The 26,300-nt window shown below is 66.5% G+C and overlaps 1 protein-coding gene across 1 annotated transcript; it reads right to left on the bottom strand.

The window, feature by feature from the left end:
- Positions 1–851: 851 nt before the first annotated feature.
- On the bottom strand, positions 852–24,709 carry MUC6 (mucin 6, oligomeric mucus/gel-forming). The gene is made up of 41 exons (XM_032641240.1): positions 24,666–24,709; positions 24,375–24,514; positions 22,842–23,037; positions 21,974–22,125; positions 21,407–21,517; positions 21,093–21,200; positions 17,883–17,945; positions 17,278–17,518; positions 17,082–17,208; positions 16,697–16,787; positions 16,507–16,616; positions 16,126–16,333; positions 15,817–15,939; positions 15,279–15,399; positions 15,033–15,171; positions 14,841–14,945; positions 14,645–14,717; positions 14,420–14,557; positions 13,998–14,159; positions 13,825–13,919; positions 13,598–13,730; positions 13,275–13,524; positions 13,145–13,197; positions 12,944–13,053; positions 12,328–12,479; positions 12,041–12,182; positions 11,844–11,954; positions 11,306–11,491; positions 10,990–11,229; positions 10,569–10,725; positions 10,241–10,384; positions 9,946–10,008; positions 9,576–9,697; positions 9,241–9,370; positions 8,126–8,941; positions 7,078–7,363; positions 4,757–6,892; positions 4,303–4,621; positions 3,542–3,899; positions 1,329–1,431; positions 852–1,029 (listed from the first exon to the last, which is right to left on the bottom strand). The coding sequence occupies exons 1-41, from the start codon at positions 24,707–24,709 to the stop codon at positions 852–854; spliced, it is 8,736 nt and encodes a 2,911-aa protein (XP_032497131.1).
- Between the last annotated feature and the right edge of the window lie 1,591 nt (positions 24,710–26,300).

Raw genomic sequence — 26,300 nt, 5'->3', positions numbered from 1 at the left:
CTGCATCTAGGGGGCAAGTGGGCCCAGGGGTTCCTTCTTGGGGGGCGAGCCTGCCGAGTTCAGGCGGGGTGACCCCAGCCACAGGCAGGGTACAGGGTCCCATGGGACGGAGGGCCTCACAGGAGAGTAGTCCTGAGCTGGGAAGGGGGAGAGGGGAGGCCGGGGGCCCACAATGGCACCCCTTCTTGGCCCATACTTGTGCGGGTCCGACCCCGTGAGCTGGACGTGGGTCTGGGGACTCACAAATGCCCGAGGGGCGCGGGAGATGGCAGGAGCAGAGCTCAGGAGCCTTTGTGCCTTGACAAGTGCCAGTTTATTTGTCGTCTGTTCATGGTGGGCTCACGGTGCACAGTGCCTGGTGCCCCCTCCCTAGGGTGAGCTTTGCTGGTGGGCAGGCGGTGACGCTTGCCTCTCCCTTCCCTTCCCCGACTGCAGGGCCCCTCTCCTCGCTGTGACCCGAGCCTCTCCCCCACCCTTCTCTGCTTGGGCGGCCCCCGTCTCCCCAGGAATCCCCTCTGCAGCAGCCTTCCTCACTCCTGCCACCGGGGGTGGGGTTCTGGTCCCAGCAGGACGGGAAGGCTGCCTTCGGAGGCCGGGAGGCTGTGTGGCTGGGCGGTGGGCAGTGCCCTGTGCAATCCCGAGGCTGGCAGTCCAGTGCGGCCGGCTGGGTTTGGTCAGGGTCTGCGGGACCCCCGCCTGCAGCCCCTTTCTCTTCAGGTGCCCGGGTGAGCTGCGTCTGAGGGCTCTTTGAGGCCATGCCCTGTGCCTAGGAAAGGGGCTGCTGGGCACAGTGGGTCGGGGTGAGCGGGTGCCGGCGGCGCGGCTCGGTCCTCGCTCCTGGGGCCAGGTCTCTAGTCTCCGCAGCGCTGGGAGCGGCACGTGCAGCTGCTGAACAGCTGCAGCGTGAGCGTCAGCCGCCGCCCCCTCACCCTGGGGTCCGGGCAGGGCAGCACGAGCTGCTTCTCGTGGGAGCTGAGGGGGCGGCAGCAGCTACACTTGGCGTCCACTCGCATGGTGTCAGTGTTGAAGCTGCGGAGGGGCGGTGGCGGGGAGCGCAGGTCAGGCCGGCGGCCTCGGGAGCGCTCCTGCCCCTCCCCGGTCGCTGCGCCTTCGCGGAGGGGCTGGCCTTGCGTCGCTGACCTCCCCGGCTCCCAGCAGGTGTGGTGGAGGTGGGTGCGGGCCGGGGCCACCCGATGGGGCAGCATGCTGCCTGGGCCGGGACCTCTCAGGGGATCTTTTCCCCAGCTCCCACCGGGAGCGCCTCTGTCGAGCAGGGCGGGTTCCAAGTCCGGGAGCTGGACAAGGGCCGCACGGGGCTGACGGCTCACCTGGCCGAGGAGGCGCAGACGCCCTCGCAGCGGGTCACCGTCACGTTGGCCGTGCACCCCTGGTAAGTGACCTCTTCCTCAAACTCCCTCACGCTGCAGGTCCCTGGGAGCCGAGAGGCAGGCATCAGATGGTGGCTCTGTGGTGGGGCTGGAGAACAGGTGTGGCCTCTGGGGGCGCCACACCTGGCCCTCTCGAGGGCAGGAGCTGACACACACGGCTCTGGGCCTCGGGTTTTTAAACCCCTTTTCCTGTGGCACGGTGGATAGTGCCGGCGCCACCAAGGGAAGGCTGCCAGCTGCCTGACAGCTTAGATGATCTGGGTGCGGCCGTGTGGGCGCCGCCAGCACGTTAGTGCCCACCGTGGCGTCTTCCCTGGGTCCCCACCCTGCACTCGAGCCCCTGCCCCAGGCCTTCTCCCCTTGTCCGAGCCCCACTGAGCTCAGACCTCATGGCTTTGCATGGGAACAAAGCCTGATAGCAAGTCTCTCACTGTGTTTTCTTCCTGAAAGTTGGCTACACTGGGAGTCCCCCAGGGTCAAGGGTTTTCTCAGAGGACGAGGCAGATTCCCAGCACTGGCCCCAGCCTCCCTCTCTACCTCCCCTCCTGCCCTGACACCAACCTGTGGGCACAGGTGTTTCTGGTCTGCTGGGCTCAGTACCTGCGGTAGGGATGGGGTAGGATGTCAGCATCCCCTGAGGGCACGTTTGGCATCACAAGAGCTCCCTGCAGGGCTGTGGGCCTGGCTGTGAGCTCCGTCCTGCATCTGTCCCAGTGGGACAGACTGTAGCGGGCGCCCTGACAGCTGGCAGAGCATTGCTGCCGTTAGAAACTGCCAGTGGGACTTGAGTGAGAAAGCAAAGCCTGCACGGTCTCTCCTGCCTTCCCACCTGCCCCCTTCCAAGGCCTCCCTGTGGCCTCGAGCCTGCCCTGCTTTTCCACTGGAGGTGGGACGAGAGGCCTGGCGGGCACGGGGGTCTTCCCTGTGGCTCCCACTGCCCCCAGCCCTCCTCCCCTCCTGCTCTCCTGCTCCCTCGCCCCACGCCCTGGGTCGCCTCTTCCTGGGCAGTCTCCACCCAGTCCTTGTCCCACAAGAGAAAACACATTTTTTTTCAATACCGTCCTGCAGTGGTGGACAGTCCTGCTGGGGGAAGGCTGGGGGTGTGAGAGGGGAGCCCGCTTCAGGGGACGGGTGCCGTGCAGGGGAGGGGGTGTCCTTGGAGGACAGGGTGGGCTTAGGCAGGCCTGGGGCAGGAAGGTAGAGCAGAGCCGGAGGCATCTGCAGCACTGAGACCTGGGTGGGCGCCAACCCTGGAGTGCAGGCGCCCCGGCCGCTAGTCCCAGCTCGGGCCCCGACGATCACCTGGGGTGAGGCGCGTGCCTGCTTTCTGCAACTGGGGGGAGGGTTGCGAGAGTTGAAACTCAAGGTCCTTCTGAGCTCTGCAGAGGGTTGCCGTGGAAGGCTGCTGAGGGAGGGTCACCTCAAAGGGAGGCCAGGACTGCAGCAGGGACGTGGAGGGGTGGGAGGCTGAGGGAGGCAGGTGCAGGACAGTCAGGCCCTGAGGTGGGGAAGGGGGCCACCTGGGAGAGGCCAGGTGCCCATTTAGGCCAGACTGGAATTCACTGGAGCTGTGCCCTGAGAAGAGGGGAGAAAGGATCTGGGACCTGGCCAAGAAAGGCTGAGGAGAGACCCCGAGAACATGTAAGCAACATACAGCAGAGGACAGGCTGGAGAGGGGGTTGGGGGAGATGTGACTTGGCCACTGCCTGCTGGTGGGGGCCCTGTTCTTCTAGACACCCCCAGGACACAGCTGAAGCACCAAAGCTCAGAGGCCTGGAATGGCACTCCAGGGCTGGTCAGAGGCCAAGCTGCGGCTCCCCCAGGCTGTGCCCGACCCCGAGTCTGCTCAGTGCCCTGCACTGCCTGGCCATCCCCAGGCAAGGGAAGTGAAGGCTTTAGGGGGAGGAAAGGAGACACACCTGCTGCAAGGGCTGGGCCAGCCTCTGTGGGTGTGTGCAGGTCATGATGGGGTGCAGCAGAGGTGGGAGCAGAGGCCGAGAGGCAGTGCCCATAGGGTCATCAGGAAATGTGAGGGGACGAGAAAAGGCGGAGATCCCATGGGAGTGACCCAGAGTATTGTCCAGAGTGGAGAGGCAAGACTGAGAAGAAGCGTGCGCCACGGGTCGTGAGGTGGCTGCAGAGACGTCACTCACCTGGAGAGCTGGGTAGAGATGTGACGAGAGAGGAGATGGATTGGCCCCTGGTGGAAGAGGACCCGGCAGTGGGAAAGGAGGCGCTTCCATGCGCAGTGATGGAACCGGTCAGGAATACGCTGGCCGGCAGCCTGGTGGTACTTGGCTGTCTGGTGGTGAGGTTGGTGGCTGGGGAATTTGGGATGGCTGTCACTCCCAGGGTAGAAGACAGGAGGCCCTGCGTGGGGGCTCGGGTCGTGAGAGAGGTGAACTTTGAGGTAGTGGACCGAGAGGACAGAGCTGAGGAGGTGGGCTTGCTGGCTGTGGTCTGGGATGTAGACAGGACCATGGTACTGGGAGTGGGGAGAGGGGACAGCGTGGGAGAGGATGGGGGTGAGAGGGAGGGCCTGACGGACACAATGGTTGGCTGGGGAAAAGCGGCTGGCAGACAGGGGGGCTGTATGTGATATGGTCACGGGTGCAGAGGGCGAAGGGCTGTGCGGAGCTGAACTAGCGGTTGGGATGCTCTGTGAAGTGGAAACTGCCGAAGGTGATGGGGAATATGATATAAAAGGAGGAGTGGTGTGTGAGGACGTGTGAGAAGGAAGAGAGGAAGTAGTGGGCAGGGAGGAGAGAGTGGAGGTGCTGGATGAAGAGGAGGGGTAATGTGGAAGGTTCGACACAGAAACAGAAGTGGTGAAAGGACTTTGGCTTGGGTTTAGAGGAGATGGAGAAGATAATGTAGAGCTAAAGCTAGAGCTTTGTGGTAGTGCTGTGCTGACTGAGTTCTGGGCTCGGGTGGTCTCTGTTGTGGTCTTTGTCAGTGGTGGGCTGTGGGTGTGGCGGTCTCTGTTGTGGTCTTTGTCAGTAGCGGGGCTGTGGGTGTGGCGGTCCCTGATGTGGTCTTTGTCAGTGGTGATGTTCTGGGTGTAGCGGTCCCTGTTGTGGTCTTTGTCAGTGGTGATGTTCTGGGTGTGGCGGTACCTGTTGTGGTCTTTGTCAGTGGCGGGGTTCTGGGTGTGGTGGTCCCTGTTGTGGTCTTTGTCAGTGGTGGGGCTGTGGGTGTGGCGGTCCCTCTTGTGGTCTTTGTCAGTGGTGGGGCTGTGGGTGTGGCGGTCCCTGTTGTGGTCTTTGTCAGTGGTGGGGCTGTGGTGTGGTGGTCCCTCTTGTGGTCTTTGTCAGTGGTGGGGCTGTGGGTGTGGTGGTCCCTCTTGTGGTCTTTGTCAGTGGTGGGGCTGTGGGTGTGGCGGGTCCCTGTTGTGGTCTTTGTCAGTGGTGGGGCTGTGGGTGTGGCGGTCCCTCTTGTGGTCTTTGTCAGTGGTGGGGCTGTGGGTGTGGTGGTCCCTCTTGTGGTCTTTGTCAGTGGTGGGGCTGTGGGTGTGGCGGTCCCTGTTGTGGTCTTTGTCAGTGGTGGGGCTGTGGGTGTGGTGGTCCCTCTTGTGGTCTTTGTCAGTGGCGGGGCTGTGGGTGCGGCGGTCTCTGTTGTGGTCTTTGTCAGTGGCGGGGTTCTGGGTGTGGTGGTCCCTGTTGTGGTCTTGGTCAGTGGCGGGGCTGTGGGTGTGGAGGTCTGTGTTGTGGTCTTTGTCAGTGGCGGGGCTGTGGGTGTGGTGGTCTCTGTTGTGGTCTTTGTCCGTGGCGGGGCTGTGCGTGTGGCGATCCCTGTTGTGGTTTTTGTCAGTGGCAGGGCTGTGGGTGTGGCGGTCTCTGTTGTGGTCTTTGTCAGTGGTGGGGTTCTGGGTGTGGTGGTCCCTGTTGTGGTCTTGGTCAGTGGTGGGGCTGTGGGTGTGGAGGTCTGTGTTGTGGTCTTTGTCAGTGGCGAGGCTGTGGGTGTGGCGGTCCCTGATGTGGTCTTGGTCAGTGGCCGGGCTGTGGGTGTGGCGGTCTCTGTTGTGGTCTTTGTCAGTGGCAGGGTTGTGGGTGTGGTGGTCCCTGTCGTGGTCTTTGTCAGTGGCGGGGTTCTGGGTGTGGCGGTTCCTGTTGTGGTCTTTGTCAGTGGTGGGGTTCTGGGTGTGGTGGTCCCTGTTGTGGTCTTTGTCAGTGGCGGGGCTGTGGGTGTGGTGGTCTCTGTTGTGGTCTTTGTCAGTGGTGGGGCTGTGGCTACGGCGGTCCCTGTTGTGGTCTTTGTCAGTGGTGATATTCTGGGTGTGGCGGTACCTGTTGTGGTCTTTGTCAGTGGCGGGGCTGTGGGTGTGGCAGTCCCTATCGTGGTCTTGGTTGGTGGCGGGGCTGTGGGTGTGGTGGTCCCTGTTGTGGTCTTTGTCAGTGGCAGGGCTGTGGGTGTGGTGGTCCCTGTTGTGGTCTGGGCTGTGTGTATGGCGGTTCCTGTTGTGGTCTTTGTCAGTGGCGGGGCTGTGGGTGTGGCGGTCCCTGTTGTGGTCTTTGTCAGTGGTGGGGCTGGGGGTGCAGCGGTCTCTGTTGTGGTCTTTGTCAGTGGTGGGGCTGGGGGTGCAGTGGTCTCTGTTGTGGTCTTTGTCAGTGGTGATGTTCTGGATGTAGCGGTCCCTGTTGTGGTCTTTGTCAGTGGTGGGGCTGGGGGTGCAGCGGTCTCTGTTGTGGTCTTTGTCAGTGGTGGGGCTGGGGGTGCAGTGGTCTCTGTTGTGGTCTTTGTCAGTGGTGATGTTCTGGATGTAGCGGTCCCTGTTGTGGTCTTTGTCAGTGGTGATATTCTGGGTGTGGTGGTACCTGTTGTGGTCTGGGCTGTGCGTATGGCGGTTCCTGTTGTGGTCTTTGTCAGTGGTGATGTTCTGGATGTAGCGGTCCCTGTTGTGGTCTTTGTCAGTGGTGGGGCTGGGGGTGCGGCGGTCTCTGTTGTGGTCTTTGTCAGTGGTGGGGCTGGGGGTGCAGCGGTCTCTGTTGTGGTCTTTGTCAGTGGTGATGTTCTGGATGTAGCGGTCCCTGTTGTGGTCTTTGTCAGTGGTGATATTCTGGGTGTGGTGGTACCTGTTGTGGTCTTTGTCAGTGGTGGGGCTGTGGGTGTGGTGGTCCCTATTGTGGTCTTTGTCAGTGGTGATGTTCTGGGTGTAGCGGTCCCTGTTGTGGTCTTTGTCAGTGGTGGGGCTGGGGGTGTGGTGGTCTCTGTTGTGGTCTTTGTCAGTGGTGGGGCTGGGGGTGTGATGGTCCCTGTTGTGGTCTTTGTCAGTGGTGAGGCTGTGGGTGTGGCGGTCCCTGTTGTGGTCTTTGTCAGTGGTGAGGCTGTGGGTGTGGCGGTCCCTGTTGTGGTCTTTGTCAGTGGTGATGTTCTGGGTGTGGTGGTACCTGTTGTGGTCTTTGTCAGTGGCGGGGCTGTGGGTGTGGTGGTCCCTGTTGTGGTCTTTGTCAGTGGCGGGGCTGTGGGTGTGGCGGTCCCTGCTGTGGTCTTTGTCAGTGGCGGGGCTGTGGGTGTGTGGTCCCTGTTGTGGTCTTTGTCAGTGGCAGGGCTGTGGGTGTGGTGGTCCCTGTTGTGGTCTGGGCTGTGTGTATGGCGGTCCCTGTTGTGGTCTTTGTCAGTGGCGGGGCTGTGGGTGTGGCCGTCCCTGTTGTGGTCTTTGTCAGTGGTGGGGCTGTGGGTGTGGCGGTACCTGTTGTGGTCTTTGTCAGTGGTGGGGCTGTGGGTGTGGTGGTACCTGTTGTGGTCTTTGTCAGTGGCGGGGCTGGGGGTGTGGCGGTCTCTGTTGTGGTCTTTGTCAGTGGCGGGGCTGTGGGTGTAGGCTGTGTTTCTGTGACAGGGACATGTGTCGATGTGGGTGGGGTGCCAGTTGGCTTTGGGCTGGAGGAGGTAGCGTGGGACTCTGTTGACGTGGTGACTCGGTGAGAGGTTGGAGCCACCAAGGAGGTGGCAGATGGTGACACGTTGGTGGGAAGCGTCTGTGGGTGTGATGGGGTGGGGTAGGTGGTGGCAGTCCAGAAGGGTGTTCCCGTGGGCGGACCTGTTGTGTGGGTGGTAGTGGGGACAGAAAGGATGGGGGTGGAGTGAGTGGTGATAGGGGTGTGTGGCATGGGGAGTGTGGCTGTGGCGGTGTGTGTTAGGGGGTTGGATGCAGAGTGTGTGGTGTGACTGGTGTTTGCCTCGACCCTAGCAGTGGTGGCTCTTGACAGTGGACTGGTGTGCATTGTGCTGTGGCCTGTGGTGCTCTCCGGGGGTCGTGGGAGGTCCGTCTGCTGTGTCTCCTGGCTGACAGAGCTTTTAGGGGTCCAACGGTGTGTTGAGAACGCTGTAGAAAACAGTGGTGGTCAGTTCACTCCTCCTCGTTACCCTGCCTTTGGGTGTGACTCATTCATCACCCACACCTTCCACATCGTCCTCCTCCCGTGTGGCTTCTGTGTGTCCCTGGTGGTGTGTCCAGGAGTTTTCTGAATGACTGTCTCGTTCCTTTCCCAAGCCCCACCCCGGCATTCTCTGTGGACCCTTGTTGCCCTTAGCTGCTTGTAGTGGGCTCTGGGGTCCCTCCCCGGCAGCCCTGCATGGCTCTGTCCCCCAGCGCTACTCTCAGGACGGCCGTTGTTCAGGTGGGCTCGGCTATCCCTGCGTGGCTCCCCTGCCGCTGGCCTTGGGAAAGGGCTTCTCTTCTCGCCTGCCGTCAGGGTAATCGGAGGTTTGGGGCCCTGCCCCAGAGTTGGGACCTGCACTTGGGTCAGGGGACTTTTGGAGCCCTGGCATCCTCTGGGGCCTGTGGATTCCCTTGGTGGGGGTGGCCGTGGTGGATGGGCGCTTGGGTACCGTGGCGGGGGAGATGTGCAAAGAGGAGCGTGCTGAGTCCAGGCCAGCTGCTGCCTCCCTCGGGCCTGAGCTGGTCCTGTGTGGTCGTGGGGGTGGCCCAAGGCTGCTGTCTTCCACGCGGCCCCTCACAGCTTGGGCTGGGCACTGGGGCTGCCCCGCTGAGGCCCCTCTGTGGGACAGGCAGTGGTGGCATGCTACTTGCAGGCGACACTGTGGAGGTCCCTGATGTTGCCGGGGTTGGCGGGGCTGCTGTGGTTCGCGCTGTGGACCGAGCTGTGACCGTGTGGCTGTGTGTGGGAGGATCCTGTGGGCTGTGTTGTGGCTTGGGTCACGGTGCGGTGCCGTGGCTGTTGGCCTTCGAGTGGCCGTGGTGACCGGCACCGATGTGGCCCGTGTGGTGACGGTGGAGGTGGTTCGAGGTGAATCTGCAGGGAACAGCGCCCGACATCCCTTCAGCCCCGTCCGCACTGCCACGGGTGCTTCCTCACCCACCCCGGGGCCCTGGCCGGGGGCCCTACCTCCTGAGAAGACTGTGGGTTGTGTCTGGGTGGTGGGGGCTGTGGCTGTGGCCGTTGGCGTGGCCGGAAGGCTGGGTGTCTGGATCGGGGCCTCAGGTGTGGCCGGGGAGCTTGGCGAGGGTCTGGTGGAGCTCAGCCCAGTGGTGCTGGGGGTCACTGTGGTGCTGGCCGCGGCTGTGGTGGGCCTGGTTTCCGTGCTGTGGGAGCCTGAGTGTGGCACACATTGTTGTTGTTGGGTAGGGAGCTGCTCTGGCACACCCTTTGGGAGGAGCCCTTCACTTCCCTGCTGGGCCCCCAAGCCACGCGGGCCGGGCAGCGGCCCTCATGGCAGTGGGGGCTCCCGGCAGGGCGTGTGTCCTTTGGCCCTGCTGTGCTTGGTGGCCAGGCAGCAGGGCCCAGTGGGGCCTACCGAGCCCCTCCCGTCTGACTTCCTGGTCAGCATCTGCCGCCCCCAATGTGCCGAGCAGCCCAGGGCCAGCGCAGCTACACCCTGCCCCGCCCCACACCTGCAAGCCTGGCTGCGGCCGCTGGGCGGACAGACACAGGCTGGGCTGGCTGCAGCCTGGCTGGTGGAGCCGGGAAGGAGCCCCGGGAGAGAGCCTGCTTCACCTCGGCACCTTGCATGTGTGCAGTCACCTGCCGTGGGCAGTGGCACGGTGGGTGATGACGCCGCAAAAGGAGGGGCGGTTGGCGGTGCCGCCTCCCCGCCCCGTCTCCGCCTGCCTGGGCCCTTCAGAGCCTTCGGCTGTGTCCCCAGGGTGTGAGGCAGAGGACACGGGGGATGGAGCTACCGCAGAAGTGCTGGGACCCCTGCTCCCCGTCTTCTCTCCCCTCCTCCCACCTCTGCACTGATGGCCTGGCAGGGAGTGGAGGGGCCAGCCGGGGTGCTGCCCAAGGGTAGCTGCAGGTAGTGTCCAGTGCCCACTGGGCTGCCTGCTGCTGAACTCCCAGGAGGTCCCTGCTCTGCACCCACACACCCCAGCAGGCTGGCGGGGCCTGGGTGTGCCCTGTGGCCGCAGGCTGGGTGAGTGGATGTTTGGGGAGGGGAAGAGAGGCGAGGGCCAATCCCTTTTCCTGTGTCTCTGGCTGCCCTGGTCTCTGGCTGTGCCCCTGGGGAGTGGGGGTGCTGGGAGGCTGGCCAGAGGTTTGGGTAGGAGCTGCGAGCTCTGGGCGGGGGCGTGGGGGGCTCTTGGGCAGTGGACTGAGCTTACTGCATGGCAAGCACATCCCCTTGTCGTGATCGAAGTACTCATTCTGGGAGCAGTTGTAGCAGCCTGAGGGGGGTGTGCAGAGAACAGCCAGACCTCAGTGTCCAGAGCCAGAAGCCCCTCTTCCCCAGGCCTGGTGGCCCCCCCAGCCCCGGCTCTCCTGGCCTCTCCCCCGATCCCCAGGCGCAGGTGCCTGCCTGGGTCCGCACTGTCAGACACACCCCCACATCCCACCCGCCAGCAGTCCCAATCCCTCCAGGCCTTCCCCTCCTCCCATCTCCTTCTCTGCGCCCAGTACCTTCGATGTTGGTCCCCGGGAAGCTCCGCAGTGACGCGGGGCAGAGGCACGGCTGGTAGTGCCATGTACAGTTGGCCTCCTGGGCGTACTGGTACTTGCCGCCGCCCACCTGCGTGTGGGTGTTGTAGAAGTCGCAGTAGATGGCTGTGGGGAAGGGCACCGTCAGGCGGCAGAGCTGGCCCGGGAGCCCGCACCTGCCAGTGGGCTCAGGGTGCCTCTGCCTCCCTGGGGGTGCTGCCCGCCCCCCGCCCCCTGCCCCGGGGAAGCGCTGCAGCCGGACATTCCGCCTGTGGCCCTGCGGAGGCCTTTGGGCAGGAGTGGGACTCACGGCAGAAGTCTGGGGACCGCCAGTCCACGCACACGCCCTTGTCCACGCAGGCCTTGGCGTAGGCGGCCACAGCGTCACACAGGCACTCGCAGTCCCCGCCGGTGTCACACCCACACGTGTCGCGCACGCAGGCCTCATAGTAAGGCAGGTGGTACACCTGCAGGGGCCGGCCCTCAGCGTCAGGGCGGGGCCAGGCTCCTCCCGGCTAGCCCTCCCCTGGTGGCTTGGCCGCTGAGCCCGGGGCGCCGGCCAGGGTAGGACGGGCACGGGGGGGGGGGGGCACCTGGCCCTGACGGCTTGGCCGCTGAGCCCGGGGCGCCGGCCAGGGTAGGACGGGCACGGTGGGGGGGCACCTGGCCCTGACGGCTTGGCCGCTGAGCCCGGGGCGCCGGCCAGGGGAGGACGGGCACGGGGGGGGCACCTGGCCGTGGCAGGCGGCGAACGTCTGGCTGTTGATGATGCTGCACTTGCGCTCCGCCCAGGAGCGACGGAAGGTGTTGAGGCTGCAGGGGTCCTGCGTGAAGGTGGTGTCCCCGCACAGCGGGCTCTCCTTCCAGGAGTTCACGAACTCCAGCTCGCTGGACGCCAGGTACTTGCTGCGTGTCTGGAAGTCGTCCTTCATGTTCCCGTTGTAGTTGCCGCACAGGCCGCAGAGGGTGCCCTGCGGGGGCTGGTGTCAGGCGGCCGCGGGCAGGGCCTCAGCACTCGCTGGGGCTGCGGGGCAGGGGCGGCGGTACCTGGGAGGCACGGGCGATCTTGATGAAGACGGTCATGTGCTTGTTCCAGGTGAGGGTCAGGTTGTACGTGCTGCTGATGGTGGCGTCCAGCACCAGGTGCATGGAGCTGGCCTTGACCCGGAAGTGCACGCTGGGGTCCTCCCCGCTGACTGTGTAGTTCCTATCCGCCAGCATGATGGACAGGCCCTGTGGGGTGCGGCTGTCACAGGATGCCTGCCCACGTCCTGGGTGGCCAGTAAATGCCGCTGGGCTCTGCCTCCCGGCCTGAGCTCTCCATGGCAGGGCCAGCCCTGGCCTGGGGGGGTCTGCCCTCTAGAGCCTTCTGTCGGCAGAAGGTTCCAGAACATGCTGGAAACTGTGTCGAGGACTGAGGGTCAGGCTTGTGGGAGAACCCCTACCTGCTGTACGGTTGTCCAGTTCCGGGGACACTGCTGCCCGTGATGTGGGCGTGGAGGCCAGGGCACAGGGCCGTGAGGGCCCCGAGAGGCCAGGCCCTGGGGCCCTGGGGGGAGGTTGGGAAGGCCACCCGCCTGCTCACCCCCAGGAAGATCTTGATGGCCCGTGAGCAGGTGACACCCGACTTCCCACACACGACATTCTCTGTAAGGATCTTGAAGGTGGGCTGCGAGTCGCTGGCACCACAGCTGTCCTGTGGGGAGATGGCGCCGAGGAGGAGCCGGCTCTGTGGACCCCTGGGCCCCCCATGGCCCCCCTGTGGCCCAGGCCAGCACTCACTGTGGCCAGGATATACTCGCAGTTGCCGTCGAACACAAAGCGCTGCCCATCGAAGGTGACCACGTGGCCCTCCCCGTAGAGGGTGCAGGTGGATGGGCAGTGGGCACTCTGCTGGCACGTCCACGTCCCCCTAGAGCAGATGCTGTGGGAGGAGCAGGGCATTCTGGGGTGACGGGCACACGCACCCCCGTAGGACCCTGACCTCATGGGTTGGTAGGAGCCCCTGCCCGCCCCAAGGGCTTAAGGACAGTTGGGCCACCAGGTCTGTGGGTAGGGCTGTGGCTCACCAGCTCTTGCAGTCCGTGTGGAGCTCGGCGCCCTGGGGATAGGAGACGCCTGCAAACTCGCATGGGCACTCCTCGGGGGGCACACACTGTCCGCCGGCGTTCTCGTAGAGCCCCTTGGCACAGACACAGCCAGGCTCACACTTGGTGGGCACCTGCAGGGAGGAGGGTCAGTGGCCCCTGGAGGGTGGCCCTGCTTGCTGCCGCTGCAGCCCTGGGACCTTCTGAGACTCCCCAGCGTTCTCCCCAGACCTGCTCCCTGCGTCCGTCCTGCTCTGGGCCTTCCCTTAGCACAGCTGCCCCTCTCTGAGGGGCATCACCTCTGCGGCATGGCTGGGCTGGTGTACCCTCACCCCAAGCTGGCAGGGCCCACGGTCCTCAGGGAGCCCACAAAGGAGCACAGCCGGCGGCCACGCCACCGGTCACGCGCATCACGGGACGGTGGGGATGGAGCATGGCCCGCCTTTCGTGAGGGGTCTGTGGGACTCTTCTTGTGGGCCAAGGAGAAGATGTCGGGGCGTCCGCCGTGGGAACGTCTAAGCCAGGGTGTCCCCGGCACCCCGGGCAGTGGAGCCTGCCCTTCGCGGAGCACTCTTGCCCTCGCTCCACCTGGTCTTACACAGGGGGTGCCGGTGGCTAGCATCTGGCAGGTGGGAGCGCAGGCTGCCCCGAACTTGTCCTCCGAGGACTGGTTGCAGGACTGGAACGTCTTGGGGGCCGAGCAGGTAGCTGCAGAGACAAGGGGCATGGGGTGAGGTGGGCCCAGAGGGGCCGAGGCACCCACAGTCCAGCTCCGCCAGCCTCGGCTACAGCTACGTACCCAAGAGCATCTGAGGCGGTGCCGGGCAGCTCAGCCGCCCATTGGCGCAGTAGCTGCAGGAGAGAGGCCCGTGAGCGCCGCCTGGGCTGGGCTGCAGGGCGGGCGGCCACCCTCTGGACCCCTCGCTCACCAGATGACGCCATTGACCATGGTGGACTGGTCGGCCAGGATGAACTTGGAGCTGTCCAGGAGGCAGGGACACTGGGCCTCACGCACACACTCAGCCTTGTGGTTCAGGTAGGTGCCCTCGGGGCAGTTGCAGCCGTCCACGGGCACGGCGCTGGGGTGGCACTCGACCTCGCGGTCGGACAGAGACAGGCACGTGCGGTCACAGGCCTGGCTGTCGTAGCTGAACGTCTGGTTGCCTGTGCAAGGGGTGCCTGCGGGGGACCCGGAGTCAGGCCCGGTGCGGGGGTGTGGTGGGTGGCACCAGCCCCGCCGGCCCATACGCACTGCAGTTGTCCACGCAGCTCCTCCAGCCCTGGAGCAGGATGCCCCGTGAGGCGCACGCGAGGGCGTAGTCGCCCAGGGCGGCGCAGATGTGCGGGAAGGTCTCCTCGTAGTTGCAGGCCTGGTACACACACCTCTGTGGGCAGACAGGGGCCGTGGGTGCCCACCCAGGACCCCGAGGGTGCCCCCTGCGCCACCCCCCCGCCCCCGCTGCCCACGGGGCCGCCCACCTTGTAGAAGGGCTTGGGGTCCACGGCGGCATGGCACTTCTCGAACACCGTGCCCTTCTTCACCAGCACCGCGCAGTGGGTCTCCGCGCACACCTCTGGGGGGCAGGCCGGCGTGGGTCAGCCGTCCGCCGGGGCCTCCCGCCCACCCCGCGGCTCTCCTGGACGGCACTCACTGTTGAGCTGGCTCATGGAGCAGGGGTCGGTCTCACGCTCGCGCGCGGCTGGGCAGTTCCCTGCCCGCCAGGAGTCCACGAAGAGCGAGGCGGTGCCCTCGGTGATGCCCACGCTGGTCGTGAAGTCGTCCGTCGTGTCCCCGTTGAAGTTGCCGCAGAGCCCTGGGCCGGCCGGACGTGAGGGTGGACCGGCCCAGGCCCCTGTCCTGCCCCGCCCTCCCCAAAGCCCATCTTCTCCCCTAACCACACCCCGGGCGAGAGGCCATGGCTGGCTACACCCCAGGGAGGACCAGCCGGCCAGGTGGAGCTGGCCTGGGCCGTGAGTGCCCGACACCCTGGGTCAGTGCAGGGCTCTGCTGGGCCCCTCCTCTTCTGGAGTGGCTGAGCTGGGCAGGGACGGGGCAGCTGGGGGAGGGACTCACCTCTGGTCTGGCCTCTGAACTGGGGCCCGACAGTGATGTACACTTGGAACAACGGCCACAGCTGGATCACGAGCTCCAGCCCGAAGGTGGTGACCATTTGCAAGTGGGTGGATGTCTGCCTGAAGACCGTGATGTTGCCTGAGGGGATAGGGGCCTCAGCAGGCGGCCTGCTTTGGGAGCGGGCTCGTGAGGCCCCGGGTGCTGGGGGGGGAGCTGAGGACGTACGAGTCGCATACGGCAGCCACTTGGTGTCTCCGTTGTTGGTGATCACCTCGTCCTGAGAAATCACAATTTTGTCCTGCGGGGAGGGTGGCCGAGTTACGGGGGGCTGGGAGTTGGGGCCAGGCAGGGTGGAGGGGGAGCTGGGACGCATCTGCTTGGGGCCCCGGGTGGGCGCAGGTGGCAGGCGGGGTGGCCTCACCTGGCTGGACACGTAGATGACAGCGACCAGCGATGTCTCCGAGTGCGAGTACCCAGACTTGTCGTACACGGCCATGAGCGAGCCCCCGTCGGGGAGCTGGGGGCTCTGGGAGGAGGGGCGGCTCAGCACAGGGGGCCCGGGCTGTCAACGGCGACCCGCCGTGGCGGCCCCCAGGCGGAGGCTGCTTCCTACCTGGAGGAGGATGTAGGTGCAGGTGCCGTGGAAGCGGTAGGGCCTGGCGTCGAATGTGGTGACGAAGGAGCCGCCCTCCAGGGCGCAGCGCCTGGGGCAGGGCTGCTCCACGCACTCCCAGTGGCCCCCAGAGCACCGGCTGTGGGCGAGGAGGCGTGACCCAGATGGCCCCCAGGGCTGAGGCCGCAACATCCCCCTCCCTGCCCCCAGCCTGCCTGCACGCCTCTCCTGCTGCCCTGCGCTCACCAGGTCTGGCAGGCGGCTGTCGTGACCTCCCCAGGGGCGAAGACTACCCCACTGAGCATGCAGGGGCACTGGGGGACAGGCACGCAGCTGTGGTTTTTGGAGATGTCGTCCAGAACCATACCTGCGGGAGAGGGGCTTCCTGGGGCTGCGGGGCGCGGAGACCCCTCCCGCCCTCCTGCTGGGCAGCCCCTCCCCCACCCTGTCCCGCCCGGGGGGAGGGGGCTGGGGGTGCCCCAGGAGAGCCTCCGCCTTCAGCCCCGCCTGCCTCGCCGCCTCCCGCCCTCTCGTGCTAGGTGCCGCTCCTCATTGGGCAGCGGGCCCTGTCCAGCGCAAACCCCGCCTCTGCCCACCACCTTACTCCCTGCTGACTGGCACATGCGGCCGTGGCCCGGGGCGTCTGTGAACACCGTGAAGGCAGAGCCCTCCCTGGGCCAAGTACCCGCAGAGTGTCTGGGGTTTCCGAGCATGGGTGTGGGCGGAGCGGATGCCCTGTCTCCAGGCTCCTTTCCAAGGGTCCTGGGAGAGCAGCTGTCCTCACCTTCCGGGCAGAAGCAGCCGAAGGTGCAGAAGCTGGAGCAGCTGTGCCGCGGGTTGGAGCAGGTCTGCACGCAGGTCTCACCGCACTCCTGGTACACCTGGTTGGCTGGGCACTGGCCCACAGCTGCAGGCCCATGTGGCCCTCGTGAGAGGGGTCGGGCGCCCAGGGCCTGGCCACCCACCCGACCCTGGCCGAGGACTCAGGCCAGCCCCTCCTCCACCTGGGTCTTCTCTGTCTCTCAAACAAGGGGAGATTGGGGGCATCGTGTCTGGGGCCCTGGCCCTCCCCCCGACCCTCCCCAGGACTCACAACAGAGGCCAGGGCCCCGCCAGCTGTTGACGGGCTGGCCAGCCATGCTGCACTGGCGCGAGTACTCGGATAGCGTGGCACAGCTGCAGTGGTGCCGGCCGGGCTGGGCACACGTGGCCATGTCCGCCTGGCAGCTCAGCAGGAAGGGCTCCTTGGGCACGTTGCACTCGCGGGACACCAGGGTCAGCAACTGGATGCAGGTCTGGGCCTGGGCACAGGGACACTCAGGGTCATAGGGGTCAAGGCCACATCCCACACCACGCGTGTGACTTGGCAGTCTGGGGGTGTCGTTGGCCTCGGGACCCTGCCAGATCCCGTGAGCCAGCCCCACCCTGGCTGAAGGGCCCCCTTGGCCCCGGGGAGCCCGACCGCCTCACGTACGTTCTCTGCCTGCGGGACCCGGGGGCTGGGGATGGCCTCATAGGCACAGATCTCGTTGGGGTCATCCAGCTTCTGGAGGGCGGCGTACTTAGGGGGTTCCAGGAGTTGCCCTGGGGTGAGGGGTGGGGCAGGGTCAGCACCATGGTTGCTAGGCCACAGAGGGGTCTCCCCACCACTTCCGCCCACCTACCGTCCTCGCTCAGAAACTCATTGGCCTCGTTGCCGTCGAAGTTCCCACACAGCCCACACATCTTGCCCATGTGCTTCTTCTCCACCAGGACCTGGAGGGGTCAGGCACCGCCGTCGGGTGGGCGGGGAGGCGCACAGGACTCCCAGGGCCCCAGGACCCCTCGGAAGCTGCTCACGCCTGCTCCAGGGGCCCAGAGCACCCCTCACGGGGAGGGTCCTGGCGCCATGCCACCCCAGGGTCTGTCCGCCCGGCTTCTCCCAGGGGACCTCCATTCGTGCTCGCTGGAGGGAACTGAGCCAACAAAAAGCCCAGGCTCCTGGCCGGGCTCAGGGCCCCAATCCCCAGGAGGGCAGCTCCACCGCCCAGTCCCCTGACGCGTCCTCACCATGAGGTGGGCGCCTGGACCCCACATGACCACCAGCTCCAACTCCAGCTGCTTGGCCACCAGCCGCACGCTCTGGCCGAAGGGTGTGATCTGGAGCCTGTTGCTGGTGTAGGGCAGGCTGACGACCCTGCAGGGTGACAGCAGTCAGCGGCCGCCCCTCGGGGCCCCAGCCGCCCGGCCCGACTCTGCAGCCTACCCCACGTCCTTGATGGAGATGACCGCCTTCCGCACAGTGACCACAGAGGCCCCCAGCTCCACGATGACCCGGGAGATGTTCCCGCTGGGCCCTCGCCGTAGCTGCACGCCGAAGGTGGACGAGGCATCCTTGCACATGGCCGCGAAGATGTAGTTGCAGGTCCCCGAGAAGTCATATGTGTGGCCGTCGAAGGTGGTGAAGTGGCCGGGCCCCCACGTGGAGCACCAGCCCCTGTCTGGAGCTGTGGAGGGAGCGGGCGGGGTCTCGGGTGGGGCAGGTCTGGGGCCCCGGGGAGCCCACACTGGCAGACAAGAGGCCTCCCAATTTCCAGGCCCTCCTGGGGTGGGCGGGAGAAGGGTCCCGCGCCCCACACCCACCCCCTGCCTACGGGAGCGCAGGCCTCTGTTGTGGTTGGGGTCTGTGGCGCGTGAAGCTGCAGCTTAGCCCCCATCCAGCAGGGGGCAGCAGGGGCTTGTCTCCCCCAGGGGAGGGTGGTCTGAGGCTCTTCCATAGCTGGGGGCCCTTGTGGAAACACCAGACACGGCTACCCTGTAGCAGGGCCATGGCCGGTGGACACAGGGACAGTGGGCTGCCGTGACCCTCACCTGTCTGCGGGGAGTCCTTCAGCCTCCGGAGGCCTGGGGGCACCAAGGAGCTGTCGTCCAGACCTGCGTGGACAGAGCCCGCGGTCAGTGTGGGGCTGCCCAGCTCTGCTTGAGGGCTGTGGCCGGCAGCGTGTTTCGGGTGAGCCAGGCCCAGGGCACGGCAGGGAGTGCGGGGAGTGCCAGCAGGGCTGCTCCTGGGCTGCACAAGCTCCGCCGTCCCCGCCGTCCTTTCCTTTGGTTGCCTCAGAGGGACCTCTCTGAGCTGTCACCTGCTGGGGCTGGGGACACGGTGGGGATGAGGCCCCGCCTCCAGGCACACGCACGCGTGGAAGGGCAGTGAGTGGGCGGCGGCCGCAGGCGCTGGGAGCCGGGAGGTCCCTGCGGAGATGGGGTCCCGAGAGTGGGGCTCAGGGCTGGGCGAGCTGGGCCCCGGCTGTCCGTGGCGTCGTCTGTCCCGCGGCACCTGCAGGTCTGCCCGCCGGGCTCCAGGCACTGGCTCGCTCCCCAGAGAAGCCCGGGCACCGTGCACACAGGTGGCGTGTGATAAAGGGGCTCCTGGCTGCGCTGGCTCCCAGTGGGCTCCCGTGTGGGCCTCATGGGGGGTAGTAGCTGCAGGTGGGGGTGAGGAGCCCTGAGCCCAGAGGGGTTCGGTGGTCTGCAAGTGGCGGGAGGGCCAGGGAGAGCTGGGCAGGGGTGCCCGGGCGTCTGTGGGTGACTTGGCCAGCGGCATGCCGCTGTCCGGCTACACCCGCCGAGTTCCCAGCCCAGCCCCCCTCGGGTCCACTCCCTCTGGGGTCTGTGCGCGTTCTGCCACCAGCTCAGAGCCTGAGTGAGGCTGAGGCCCGCGGAGGACTCCTCCCTCTTCTGGGCCCTAAAAGAGGCTGTTTCTTTGCTTCCTTCCTCCCTGTCAGCTTCCCGGTGCTCTGGCCGTTGCCGGAGAAATGCCCGGTGACGCTGCTTGCGGCGACTGTCGGGGCAGGAGGCACGGGCCCAGCCTCACCTCCCCTCTCCCTGCCCTGCTGCAGTCCTCCCTGCGGCCCCGTGGGCCCCGTGGGCCCCGTGGGAGATGAGGCCCAGCGCCGGCGGGTGGCAGAGTCATTGCTGAATGCGGCCCCCGGGGTCCCGTCCCTGCTGCTCCCCGCCTCGCCCCCTTTTCCCCAGGGTCTGTGCCTTCCTGGGTGACACTGACCTCCCGAGTCACGGTGCTGGTCGCTGCTGGTGTTGTTTCTCTGGGTGACGCCAGGGAGCAGGCACAGGGTCCCCAGGCCGGGCGGGAGGTGACACCTGGCCGCCTTCCTCTGCAGTGCCCACCACGCCCGTCCACGCCTGGGGCCCCTCCTCGCCTCACCACTGGCCCCCCGATGCCTAGAGTCGCGCCCACTGTTCCCCGAGGGCCACTCCCAGGTGCCCACTCGCAGCGGCTCCTCCCGTGCTTCGCCTTGTCACCCAGCACCAGCCTCCCGGGCTCGCTGCGCTCCGGCCCTCGGCTCTGCCTGGTCCCCGCCCGGCCCTGCGGCCCCACTGGCTGAACGACAGCCCCCCAGCGGCGTCACTGCTCCTCGCCTAGGACTGTCTGAGCTTCCCACCGCGCTCAGCTCCCTGGCTGGGACCTGCGGGGCCTGCAGGGTGGGCCGGTCCGCCGCCCCTGGCCTTTCTCAGCCCCTGGATGCGCCCTGTGGTGGCTGGGGCACACGCTGTTTGTTCCTTCTGCACGTTTGGCAGCCCTGCCTGCCCTGCCCGTTCTGGGTCAACCCTGGCCCGGCTCAGGGGCCTCTGTCCCTTAATCCCCAGCCCCCAAGATCCTGATGTCTGAACTTGTGCTTTGAGGCCTCTGGTCCAGGAGGGCAGGGCCTGTCTCTCGCTCCCCGCCTCCCCACGCCAGCACGGAATCGGTGCTCAAAGAGTATTTGCTGAAACGTGGAGAGGCCCCACCCCTGCCCCGTGCAGCGTTCACAGCCTGGACCCCCATGGCTCCCCAAAGCCATGCCCCTCACTACACCGGCTGGCCTACACCCTGCCCCACTGGCTCCCGAACACCTCCCTTCTCGCCCTGGTTCTGGGTCCAGGTCTGGGGGTCCCCAGGGCGAGGGATGGGCCCAGGGAGGCGGCCTTGGATGGGCAGGGGTCCTGAGTGCTCAGAACCACCCCTCGTGGGAAAGCTGGGGTCTGGGGGGTGGGGAAGGGGCTTCGTGGGAGGCAAGGGGTGGAACGGGCCCAGGGGAGGCCTGCTCTACTCGGAGCCCCCAGTCTGCCCCCAGTGCCTGGGCCGTGGCCAGACGGCAGGCCTGGCGCTTCTCCCTGGCTGCTAGCTGAGGCTGGTGGGGCTCTGGGGCCGCCAAGGAGCGGGCAGTGGGGCAAGGACCTAGGAGGCAGGCAGGAGGAGTCCCGCTGGCTTGGAGACCGGAGCTCTGGGGCGGGTGCCTGCAGTCGGCAGGAAGGGGCTTCCCCTGGGCCATTGGACACCCCTTGGGGCCGGCCCCTCCTGTGGGGCGGGGCTGGGGTGAGAGCCTCCTAGACCTGCGGCATCTCCCGTGCCTGGGTTGTTTGGCCGAAGGGACCTGGGGGAGGAGGAAGGGGACCCCCGTCCCAACAGCCCGATGGGTGGGGCGGCCCCTTCCAGCCTCCCAGGTCTTCAGTCCTCACGGCAGCCACACGAAAGGGAGGCATCGCCCGCACTCGTACAGACCTAGAAACTGAGGCCCAGAGCCCACTTCGTGGTGTGTCTGTTCGCAGCCAGGACCCAGTGGAGCCGGGGTCTCTCCCTGAGTTTTTGGACTTCAAGGCCCACAAGGACCCCTTCACGCCCTCTGGCTGCCCCTTGGGGACCCCCAGAGGCATCTTGGGACCCAGGGCCCAGTGGGGAGAGCGACAGGGCCAGGCTCTGAGTGCTGAGGCCCCAGCACTGTCCCTGCCTCGCACGCCCACGTCTGCCACACCCACTACTGTGGAGGAGACTGCCCGTCCCCTCTGATTCCCACGGGCTGGGCCAGGCTCCGAGGCCGCCGGCGGAGACCTGGGCCTCGGCAAGTGTGGGGCAGCCACAGAGCGAGGAGAAGCCTCCCGGGCCTGGCTTCGCCTCCCATTCCCATTCATCAGTGTCCCCACGGCCAAGCCGCAGAGGCGAGAAGGCCTGGGAGGACTTCCCACGTGCGGGAGCCCTCTGAGGGTGTCTGGCCGACCCTGGTGCACGGCCTGCAGCCCCCCACTCACCGGCGCTGAGCAGGGCACCCCCGCAGGAGAGAAGCAGCAGCAGCTGGGGCCCGAGCATGGTGCGGAGAGGACAGCGGCCACCACGGGGCACTGGGCAGGCTGCTGCACCTGTGCGGCCCGAGTGGCCTCCCCCGACGCCTTATATAGGGGCCAGGGGCCCTGCCCCACCCCGCCTGCTTGTGCCCCACGCTCCCGTCCGGTAATTGCCACGGCCAGCCAGTCCAGTGGTGGCCAAACAGGATCTGGGGCGCTGCTTTATCAGGACCTGGCCTTCGGAAAATTCTTCAGCGGGCAGCGGCCCCGTTGTCACTCACCTCTGAGCAGGGGGCTGGCACACACCCTCCGGGGCCCTGCACACATCTCCGGTGAAACCTCAATTGCCAGGGGTCTCCCTGGGGGTCGGTCCAGCGAGTCAGCGTGGGCACCTGGGGACTGAGAGGGGGCTTGTCCAGGACGTGGGGGGAGACGCCTGGGCACCCCCTCTAGGGTGCTACACAGAGAGCTTCTGGGGGGTGCTTCATCCTCACCTGGACCCAGGACCCCTACAAGGTGCCTGCACACTGGCCCCCACCCCCGCCTTGGGAGGAAAGACTGCCCAGTGGCAGGGACTCTCCAGAGGAGGGCAAGCCCCTCGGGGTGGGGTCCCGGCTGGGGGGCGCTCACGCATGGGCCACTGGCCCTGTGGCTCAGATGGAGGCCTCCCTGGAGGCCTGAGGAGCTTGTGGGGCTGACAGCACATCCCTGGGGTGCAGGGCCTTGGCTGGCCAGCTCGTTGTTGGAGACCCCCTTCTCAGCTGGCCGCCTGGGACTTCGGGTCGTGGGAGGGGCGGAGAGGTCCTGCTGGGCCCCGGGGCCCCTAATTAACGGTTGTCTGAACCCACATGGCTCTGAGCTGCTTGCTTCAGGCACGGCAGGAATGGGGCAGCCTTGGGGGGGCATCTCCTGTGCAGCCTCAGGGTGCCCGGCCCGCTCAGGCAGAGAAGCAGGGGCTGTGCCCACACCCCCCTGGGAGAAGGACAGAAGGACATGGCTCCTGGGGGAGGCACCCTGGGGAGCGGGAGGCCGGTGAGGCCGGTGGGCACTTGTCCACGGGCAGCTCACACGCCCGCAATGCGAGGGGTCAGGGCGAGGGTCAGGGTCAGGGTCAGGGTGAGGCGTGGGTCGGGGCACAGGTGTTTCGAATTTTCCACGGGACTGTCTCGCAGTCAGGGGGCAGGGCGGGTCCGACCTCCCCAGGGCATCCTGGCCCTGAGTAGGAGCCCCGGGGGCCTGGCACAGGGAGCTTCTGCCTTCTTGAGGCGGTTCTGCCCCACATGGACCTGGGCTCCTTCCACAGAGACTGTGTCTGGGGCCTCCCCATACCTCACAGACCGTCCAGCTCCGCGGGGCCACCCGCTCCCGGCTCAGAGGTACAGAAGATGCTGTGTGTTTACCTTAAATAAATGTTAGTTTTAATAGAAAGTTGTTTTAACAGGAAACAGCTTTCGGCGAGCTGCTGGCCTGCGGGTGCCTCAGCCCTGGGGGGCGGGCAGGCAGGTGGGATGTTCTGGGCACCCTGTTCTCTGTCATTTCTCCACGATGCTCTTGGCACCCCGTTCGGAGAACCCCAGGCCTAGGAATGCAGGGCTGGGCAGAGGGCGTCCCAGGGAGGCCCCCCTGGGTGCCCCTACCCCGGACCCTCCCAGCCGGGGTCCCTGCAGGAGGGATGGTGCTGAAAGGGGCCTGTGGTCTGGGCATGAGTGGGCTCACGTGGCCGTCTGCCTGGGCGTTGCCGAGGGGCCTCCGTGGAGGCTCCCCCTGCCCTCGGGGAGCTCCTGCTCACAGCGGGACTCGTGCAGCTCCAGACGGAGGGCCAGGGAAGGCTGGTGGGTGGGGCCCTCAGCCCTGGCCAGAGCCCCGGGAGGGTGAGCACACTGTAGGCCTGCAGGGAGACGGCCCCTCGGACCTTGGGACAAGCAGGGAGGCAGGCGCTCCGACAGGCCACCCGGGCCGTCTCCCACCAGACACAGCCATCCCCAGGGCCTGGGTGCAGCCCACGGTGGGCAGTTCGAGGCTCCAGAATGGGCCGGGTGGGGCTGTCCCCCAGAGGTCCCCTGCCACCGGGACCGGCTATGGGATCAAGCCCCAAGCCTTTCTCTCTCATGGCCCCCGTTCCATCCCTCTGCCCTGACCCTTCCGGGCCCCCAGCTGCTTTAGCCCCTGCCCGGCAGGCGCCCGACCGCAGGGCCTTGGCGTCGGCTGCCCTTGGTGTCCCACACACGGCCCCCAGATGTCCCCTGGCTCCTCCCCTTCCCTCTGACAGCCTCCCCTGTCCCCTTCTCCAGACTGCGCCCTGCACGTTGGGTGCTGTGGTGTCTCCCAGCAGGTCCTCCCCCCATGGGCCCGTCCAACTGTTCTCCGTGTGTCCCAGCACCTGCAGGGGGCCCACGCCTCGGGACACATCAGGGGACAGGTGGGGCAGACTGTGGTCTCCGGACACTCCTGTGTCCTGGGTGGGGTGGGGCTTGTGGCAGGCAAGGGGCTCCCTCGTTGGGGCCCAGGCTCACCTCCCAGCAGCCTGAGGGTTGCAGGGGTGGCCCTGGCTGGTGTGGGATGTCACTGGATTGCAATCGGCTGCCCCCGGGGCCTGGATCAGAGGCCCATGTATGTGTGCGTGTGACTTGGTTTGAGTTTCCTGGGAAAGTTGTGCCGTGCGGTCCAGGATCTGTCACCGCAGGCGGCCCAGGTCCTGAAATTAGCGGACAGCTCTGACCTTTCAGCGTTGCTGGCACCCGGGTCCTGTTCCCTCCCAGCAAGGCGGGGCTGAGGCCGCTTTTCCCTTTCTACACAGTGGTTTGGCGGGAAACCACAGAGCATGGCATTGTTGTCTGCTGACCTGGGGGTGCTGGAATGCGCTGAGCAAATGGTGGCAGGGAGATAAGCATGTGTGTGGCCCTTGTTCGCCATTGTCCCCTTGCAGGCTGGGCGACAGGAGCGGTCCCGCTGGCCGGCCTCAGGGAGCGGAACCCCGGACACACGGGTGATTGTCTGCCCTCGCTCCCTCCGCCTGTGTGGCCAGTGCCGTGAGGCAGGGAGCCCGAGGGGGCCTGAGCCCTGGCCGAAGCCTGCTCTGAGCCTACCCCCAGCCCCAGAGCCTAGTGTCCAGGAAGAGGGCCCTACACACCGCTTCCAGCTTCCTACAGCCCCTTCCTCGAGACCCCCACCCTGGAGCCAGCTGGGACCGGCCACGTGAGGGCTGAGAGGGAGACCCAGGCTCTCCCCGCCACATCCCAGCCACCTTACCTGCAGCTCCCTGGCCTCCTGTCCATTCCTTGGCCAACTCCTGCTTCTCGCTGGCCCTTCTAGACCCCCATCCTGAGCTGCTGGGATCAACGCTGCCGGGCAGAAGTGAAGCCACTGAGCCAGGGACACAGGCGAGGGGCCTGGGCAGCCAGGGAGGGTGCTGCAAGGGGCTGGGGCGGGCCATTTCTCTGGGGGCCCAGGGCTTCCTTGCCAGCCCCAGCGCCTACCCCTGGGTCCCAGCTCTCCCCCAAAATTCCTGGGCCTGGATTTGGGGTGTGTGCGGCCCCCCACCCCTGCAGGGCAGCCCCGGTGCTGACTGCTGCCCACAGCCCCATCGAGTAGCTGTCAGATGGACAGAACTTCATGGCTGTGGCTGCAGGAGGGGGCTGAGGCATAGGACTGGACCTGGGACAGGTTAGGGGGTCCGGGTTGGGGGAGTCACTGCCGCAGGCTTGGTGGAACCGTGCTCATGGACAGGCTCAGCTCCACCCCTCTCCTGTCCAGGGCCTCTGGTCCTTTGTGTATATTTTAGGTGCCTGGCCCTGTGCTGGGGCCTGATGGGGGGACAACAAGGGGGCTGAGGGGCAGGTTGAGCCATGGTGGGCTGGGAAAGCAGGCCTGGGGCTGGATGCCCACCTGCTGCCCAGGCAGCTCGGGCGGGATGGGGGCCTGGCCACCTGCTCCTCCCACCGGGGGCGCGTAGCTGGGGTCGGGGAGACGTGCTCCCAGGAGGCGGCGCTCGGCCCAGCTCTTTGAGCAGCACCTGGGGTGCCCCCTGGCCCCGGTGCTGTGAACGACCCTCCCCCACCCTGAGTCTGGGCACCTCTGACCCCACGGGGTGGAGTGGCCCCTCCCGACCGGCACCCACCCCCACTCCCACCCCACTCGGGACCTGGGGCTGCCCCTCAGGGGCTCCGAGTCACGTTTCTCCTGGGCCTGTCTCCCCGCCAACCCCCGGCCTCCAGCCCTGAGCTGAGGGTCCCGAAGTCTCCACCACCTCCAAAGGTGCTGGAGGCGACTCTGATGTCTTCAGCTTCTGGCCAGAGCCCTGTGCCCGCTCTGCCCCTCAGCTGCGGGCCGGCTCAGCGCGCGTCCCCGGCCCCCGCCCGTTGCTGTGCTGAGCTGAGTGCCAGCGGATGCTGGGTGGAAAGCAAACAGATAAGGCTGGTCAGGAGCAGCGGGCCGGGAGCCTCACCCCAGGCCAGGGGTTATCGGGCTGCTTGTGGCTCCAGGTGCGGACGTGGCGGGTACTGAGTGTTTGCTCTCCGCCGGTGGCCGTGAGGGGCTGCCGGCCGCCGTGGGTGTGACCCGGGAGCTGGTGGCCAGGTGGTGGTGTGGGTGGTGCACACGATCCGTCCCTCCATTGGGGGGTGGGAGGGTGGCGGGGAGCACATGGGGGGTGTTCTCAGCAGGGTGTCCGGGTCGGGCAGCTGAGCAGAGCCCCGGACCGGGTGGCTCGCCCACACACACTTCTTCTCGCAGTCCCCCCGGGGCCGGGCTTTGGTGAGGGCTCCTCCTGTGCCTGGTGGGAAGAGGGGGGAGGGCATTGATGCCATCGTGGGGCCCCACGCTCACGACCTTATCGCCTCCCAAAGGCCCGATTCCATCACCCTGGGGTCAGGGCCTCAACGTATGAATTTTGGGGAAACACAAACGCGCAGCCCCAAACAGGTGGTACCAGGTTGTGGGGGGCTGTCAGGTTGGAGGGCCCTGAGCAGCCCAGGAAGGCTTCCTGGAGGAGGTGGGCTAGAGGAGGGACAACCAGGCCCTCAAAGCCCGGGGTTGGAGCTGGGGTGGGGAGAGGCCCTGCCGAGGCCGGAAGTGCCTGCTTAGTTGTGGGGACACTGGTGAGGGGGCCGGGGCCAGGCCAGAGGGTGTCCTGGGCCTAGCGTGAGCTGGGAGAAGTGGGCAAACTGCAGATGGGCG

This window comes from Phocoena sinus, chromosome 8 (assembly GCF_008692025.1).
Source record: "Phocoena sinus isolate mPhoSin1 chromosome 8, mPhoSin1.pri, whole genome shotgun sequence".
Classification (NCBI taxonomy): Eukaryota; Metazoa; Chordata; class Mammalia; order Artiodactyla; family Phocoenidae; genus Phocoena; species Phocoena sinus.
This window is presented reverse-complemented; position numbering and strand designations above follow the sequence as displayed.